This window comes from Hyla sarda, unplaced genomic scaffold (assembly GCF_029499605.1).
Source record: "Hyla sarda isolate aHylSar1 unplaced genomic scaffold, aHylSar1.hap1 scaffold_18, whole genome shotgun sequence".
In the NCBI taxonomy this organism is placed as follows: domain Eukaryota; kingdom Metazoa; phylum Chordata; class Amphibia; order Anura; family Hylidae; genus Hyla; species Hyla sarda.
Window position 1 is genome coordinate 842,569 of NW_026608445.1, and position 6,668 is coordinate 849,236.

The 6,668-nt window shown below is 42.9% G+C and overlaps 1 protein-coding gene across 1 annotated transcript in view; it reads left to right on the forward strand.

Moving 5' to 3' along the window:
• LOC130313972 (olfactory receptor 2G3-like) overlaps positions 1–5,053 on the forward strand; it is a 79,820-nt gene extending 74,767 nt beyond the window's left edge. Inside the window, exon 3 of the mRNA XM_056552706.1 lies at positions 4,116–5,053. Within this exon, the coding sequence (XP_056408681.1) occupies positions 4,116–5,053 (938 nt within the window). The remainder of the gene's footprint in view (positions 1–4,115) is intronic.
• The last annotated feature ends 1,615 nt before the right edge of the window (positions 5,054–6,668 follow it).

The following is a 6,668-nucleotide window of genomic DNA, read 5'->3' on the forward strand; positions in this document are numbered from 1 at the left end:
TGGGTGGGGTGGCTGATGTGTAGGAGGGAGGAAAATTGAATTGTGGGATTTGTAGGCAAAAAAGAAAAGTCAAACAGGAAATACCAGTTCACAAAAAGTTAGCCACAGTGTTATGGTAATCTCACAACATAGCCATTTAGCCGCAAGACAAGCGCTGATCCTTCCTAAGCATATCCATTACTGTCTGCCAGGTACATTCTAAAATCACCTTATGGTGGATAACCCCTTTAACTCCTTTCTAGCTGGGCAGAAAGCCTAAGCTGCACCCATGGCTGTATAGTTGCCAGCTCGGAGCAGGGTCTCCATTAGTAAAGTGATAGAAGTCCTGGCTCCTATACAGTGGAATGCTATGCACTGCTGTATACCATTCAGCTGGGGGAGATAATATCACGGGGCCGGGGTATCGTGATGTCACGGCTCCGCCCCCGTGTGACATCACATGGGAGCTGAGCCGTGATGTCACAATACTCTGGCCCCCCGATGTTCGCTGATGAGGCTGATGATAGCGGGGTGCTGCATGAAAGATTGCGGGGGTCCCCAGCGGTCAGGCATCTTATCCCCTATCTTTTGGGCTGGAGTCTTAAAGGGGTTATCCAGTGTAAATACTTTTTTCAATCTTACCTGTGAGTCTCTAATGGCCGTGCTAGTGAAGTATTCATGCTTGTCTTGTGGCTAGCAGGCTGAGCTCTGTGTCCACCATAATGCTGCTGCTTCATTTTCCCTTCCAAGCTGTTTCCTATTTGTTTCTCCAAACTGCAACTACAACTACCATGCTGCTTTGCAGGGGATTGTGATGTCACATTCCCCCCTCATCCCCATAAGTTGTTCCTCCCATTGCTTGTTTGCCACGCTCACTTTTTTTTTCTTTTTTGGTTTTACTACATGTCCCATCATGCCTCATTTATTTCCTTGCCTTCCCTTTTTGGTTTGGGCACACCCTGTGGTTGTCCCTCCCGTTCACGCCTTCCCGTGTTCATTTGCATGCGTGCTGGGCTGTGAACTACATTTCCCTTCATGCATCTTTTCTTTCTGATCATGCCCACATTGTGATGCTGATTCCCTGCCCTCATCTTCCTGTCACCTGATGTGGGCTGTGATTTAGCCTCAGCGTGAGGGACTGTATGTTGGTGTGCAAACCTGGCCTGGATTGCAGTTATGATAACTAGTCTGCACATGTTATTTTTTATATTCTGAGGCAAAAAAAAAACTACTGTTGTCTTCCATTATTAAACTGAAACCTCTTCCAGTGCGCAAAGCCCGGCCGGGTTTTGGACTGCAAGTCTCTGACGAAAATCCAATCAGACACAATGAATAACACATGTTTCAAAGGAGAATGGCAAGTTAGGGCAGAACTAAGTGTAAAAAAATATATCTATGACCTCCCATTACATCACATGACTAGGACATGAAAAATTGTGATCACATGACTAACGTCAATAATGTCAGCAGGGGGCGGGCTGCAAAACGAAAACACACAGCAGCCAAGCCCACTAACATCACATGAGATTAGACAAATCATGTGACATGGCCGCAGCTTGATGATGCGCACACACGGGCGACTAAAATACACGTCAGTAGGAGGCAGGGTTGCCGAACAGAAGAGAGAGCAGCACAGCCCACTAAACTGTGAGGTCACAGAACGCCAAGAGAGATGGGGAAAAAGCAAGACTACAGTCATCAGGTAGGCCAAAAAAAGAAGAAAGATTTGGAAAGAAACGGAAAAAAAAAGGTATGCACACATTACTTAAACAGGACATGCTCTTTACTGTAGTACAAAAAAAAAGCTTTGCCCAGAATACCCATTTAAGGGGTCCTACATGCTCTGTCATTGTTTTTTTTTTTTTTTTTTTTTTGCATCTATATTATTTAAAAAAAATAATATTTAGGATTTGTTTTGCTTTCTTTGGCCACCTTCTCTCTTTTTGAATCTTTTGCTGTTTTTATTAAATTTTTACAGATTTTATTAAGCTCTTTGTTATGTTTAAATGCTATAGCTGACCCCTCAGAATTGTATCTTTTGAAAGCTTTTTTTGTTGCTTATTTTTCTTTTAAAATCAGTTGTCAGCCACGCAGGACTTAGTTTTAATTGTTTATACTTGTTCCCCTTCGGAATAAATTTAGCTGTATAGTTATTCAGTGTTGATTTGAACATTTCCCATTTACGGTCTGTATCAGTATTTGGGTACACCTCCTCCCAGTCTATGTCCTGAAGTGCAGCTCTTAGCCCAGAGAATTTTGCCTTGTAAGTCTGTAATTCTTTTTTTGTAACTAAGTAATGTACCCTTGTACATTAAAATCAAGAACTTTAATGTCTTGTGCTCTAGCCATTACAGTGTACAAGTGTGGCTCATGTCTGTTACTGTGTTTTTAGTGATATGAGTGAATAGAGTGAGAACCTGTGTGTGGAATTATAACGCCCCACGGGTGTGGACCCACTGTGCCACAAGTGATAGCCAGCCAGGCAAGCAGACAGAATTGGGCACGCTGACGCTTAAAGATAGAGTCAGGCGTAACAGAGCTGATTAAGGTGTTTTATAACAGAGCAGGTAGAGAGTCCAAGGGCAACAGGAAAGTCCAGTAGACAGGCAGGATCAGGATCAGCAGACAGACAGGCTTCAGGTCACAGGAATCGTGCTAGACAGTCCATGTTCATAACAGGAGAGACAGGTCAGGTTCGAGGGGATAGGTGGGGAAACTACTAGGGAGTGCACAATGGCATATGACTCAGCCAGTGCTCGTGCGTGTCTCCTAGTGGATAGAGCAGAAACTGCAGCAAGAGACACATTGGAGCAGAAAGAACAGGAAAAACAGCAGACACATGGCACAGAGAATGTCGCACAACCAGGTCCCATGGTATGCTTGTGGTTGGAAACCAGCAGCATTACAGTATCCCCTCCCCCCTCACGGTCCCTTTTCTTAGGTCCTTTCTTCTTGGGACCAATACGAGGGCTTCCTCTGGACATCAGGGGCTTGGGTATTGTGTTCTGGTCTCACATCAGGCAGAATTACAGCAGGGGCCTGAACAGGGTCCAGTATGGGTTCTTCAGGCAGAAAAGCAGCAACAGACTGAACAGAGCTCTGTATAAGCTCCACAGGCAGACAGGTAGCATGAGCTCTATGGATGAGCAAATCGAATTTGATGAATCCGAATTCATTACAAATTTCAGGAAACATTGGTCAAAAATCACTCAAAAATTGGTCAAAAATCACTCAAATCGCTTCATTAAACTCCATTTAGTTCGCTCCAGGCTCCAGGGCATCTAAAATTGCAGTTCCACCTGTGAGGATATGGAGCAAGGAATCCTGGGAAGGTGGGAACAAGGGTCGGTGGGATGACCCTGAATCACATGCAGTATACAGCCTATAAGCAGTCAGCCACCCCTGTGATGTTACAGCCCTATATAATTGGCAGCCAACTTGCGGCCACTCACATCAGTGTTCTATTGCAGAGAGAGAGAGGGACAGAGAGCAGTGTGTTGCACAGAAAAGCTTTTTTAAGCAGCGATTCACCTCAAGCCCAAATCCAGCCTAGAAGCACTGATAGGGAAGGGAGTGAGATTGAGAGAGAGTGCAATTTTGGGTGTAGTAAACAGCGACTGTATGCTGCAGCACTGGTATGTACAACAACTGAAAAGCTAATAGTATCCAGCCAGTTAGGATGAGCAGAGCACCAAAAGCGTATTGTCCTCTATTAAGTTTAACCTGTGCGTACATCTAAGTGGTGTACCATTTTGTTCCTGTTAAAGTCTTAAGGGCCTAGATACTGTGAAAGGCCAGGAAAAAGTACACACCTGCTGGTGTTTGTAGACAAATGCTGTTTTAAGCATAGTGGAGCACATTGTACTCCCCTCATAAATGCATGCCACAAACGTACATCTAAGTGGTGTACCATTTTGTTTTTTGTTAAAGTTTTAAAGGCCTAGATACTGTGAAAGGCCAGCCAAAAGTTCACACCAACCTGGATGGATTGCACCGGTAAGGTTTGAAGACCTAGTCAAAGGTAAAAACAGATGCTTTAGAACTGCACTAAACCACCACTCTTCATTAAGAATATACAAAAAAAAGTAGCCATTGGTACCTGTTAACTGTTTTATATCTTGACTATCTTTCAACAGCTACAGTACAAGTAATGGAAGCGTCAAATCAAACATCTTCTGGAAGATTCATCCTCCTTGGCATGGCCAATAGCCTGTATCTTCAGGTCATCTGCTTTATTGTGTTCTTGATGATGTATATCATAACACTGTCAGGGAATGTTCTACTGATCATTGTTGTATTAATTAACTCAAAGTTACACACTTCCATGTATTTTTTCTTGAGTAATCTCTCCATGATTGACATCTGCTTCTCCTCCACCATTGTACCTAAAATTCTAGAAAATATTTTATCCAAGGACAGAAGTATTTCTCTTGTGGGATGTGCACTTCAAATGTATTTCCATATGTCCTTGGGAGCTACAGAGTGTGTCATTCTTGCTGTCATGGCATATGATCGTTTTGCAGCCATTTGTAGACCATTGCACTACCAAACGATTATTAACAAGAAGATATGTGTTTGTTTAGCTTCTATATCATGGGTTGTGGGCTTTGCTAATGGCATCATTCATACACCTCTCACTTTTCAATTGCCCTTTTGCAAATCCCATTACGTTAACCACTTCTTCTGCGAGATGCCACCTTTCTTTCAACTCTCTTGCAAAGATACTCATCTTAATGAAATTGTCATGTATGTTGCGGCACTTATCATTATCCTGTGTGCTTTCTGCTTGACGTTAATTTCATATGTTCACATCATCTACACCATCTGCAAGATCCAGTCATCAGAAGGGAGAGAAAAAGCTTTCTCGACATGTTCATCCCACCTCACTGTTGTATCTGTGTACTATGGGACTATTATCTTCATGTACATGAAACCTCGCTCTGTATACTCTCCTGAAATAGGCAAGACCATGTCTATTATATATACAGCAGTGACCCCAATGTTGAACCCCATCATCTACGGCATGAAGAACAAGGATGTTAAAGACACAATCAAAATTAAACTTTCTAGGTAACCAATTTCCATCAAGTACATGGATTTTACAGACCAATATAATTGGTACCAGTGCTTCAATAGTGTCTCATCAGTGGACTATTTGTGACCAGGTGCTGTTTCTATTCTGTGAATCAACCCAGTAAATGGGGTTGCACTGCAGTTTCTTCACAGTTTGAGGTGGGGTCTAACATTGTGTTGTAAAAAAAGGGGCTCTATGTGTTTTACCTAGTGCTGAGACAGGGCCAAATATTATGTGGTCTGCCATTTTTTTTTATTCCTCTGTATAGAATAACAAAGTTCACAATGCAATATCATACAAAAAACAAAATGTATGCTGATGTATACCTCCTGTACGTACCTAATCATTGGGGTCCTAGGGACATGCCCTACATATGTGCTAGTTTTTTTTCCAATGCATGCCAAACATAGTGATCAAATGTTATAACATCCTAAAAGGGAACACTGACATAACGTCAGGGTAGCCCAGTATACCTTGCAGCAAGATCACAGGACCCCAGGTAATCCAATCATTGCTTGCATTATGTGACAAACAGCTCCAAGGCCAGTCAAGAGAGAGCATTTTAAGAGGATGATAAAACCCTATGCCCTTCATTGCAGCCACCATCTTGTAGAAAATGCTAAGAGAAAGAGAGAGAGAGCACTGCACAGAGGAACGACTGATGCCAAAAAGCCTTTACAAATCTAATAGAAAGCAAGTTGAGCAAAGCATTGAGCAGTAGGCTGACCTCAGATAGTGACCTATTGTCACCTCCCTGCATTAGTTTTTCCACTTGGTGTACTACAGATCCCAGCAGTGTCACTGCAGAATGAGCCCATTAAAGCTAGGCTGATATCTGCCTCATAGGGTTGTACTTGAAACTGACATGACTCCGTTTGAATTACTTTGGTGCATACATTCTGATAATGATTTTGTCGGGAGTTAGATATTTACTAGATCGCTGATATAATCCATATCAGTTTTTTGGTGCCTGAACAGGGACAATGGATTAGTGGATCGTGAGGCAGTCGCTCAAAATACAAGGCATCATTTGGTATAAAAAAAGAGATGAAACACAGAGACAGGGAGTGGATCATCTCCGAGAGTACGGTAGGACACCTTCTTGTACCTAGCCACAGTACCACTGTCTCCCCCTTTGGTCTATCTTGGTGCCTTAAGTCGACTGGCTTATGGCAAACTAGAGGCAGGTGACCTCACCCTGTGTGTCATTTACCTAAAACCTGTCATAAAGTAACTATCTGCTACCCTAGTGTGTATGAAATGTGATTGAGTGAATACGCAGGATCCTTAGAGGGGAGGGATTGGGTCATCTGGGGGAATTGAATTGTTTGGGGTAAGCTGATGATCGATTAAGAGGATATCAGTGGATTTTGGCGCAGGACGACGATTAACTGGGACTGTGTCTCTTGGGTGAATTGAATTTTGTGGTAAGCTGATAATTGCTCCTCCAGAAGTCTGTCTGTGTGTGAGGGTATCAGAGGATACTGTCATAAGTAGACACTGAAAGCATGTCTAGGACAGAGTGTTCACAGTACACGGGACTCCCCAAAATAACATATTCCCAGGGACTCTCCCAACAATAACATGTTCCAGGGACCCTTTTCCCATTGTAACT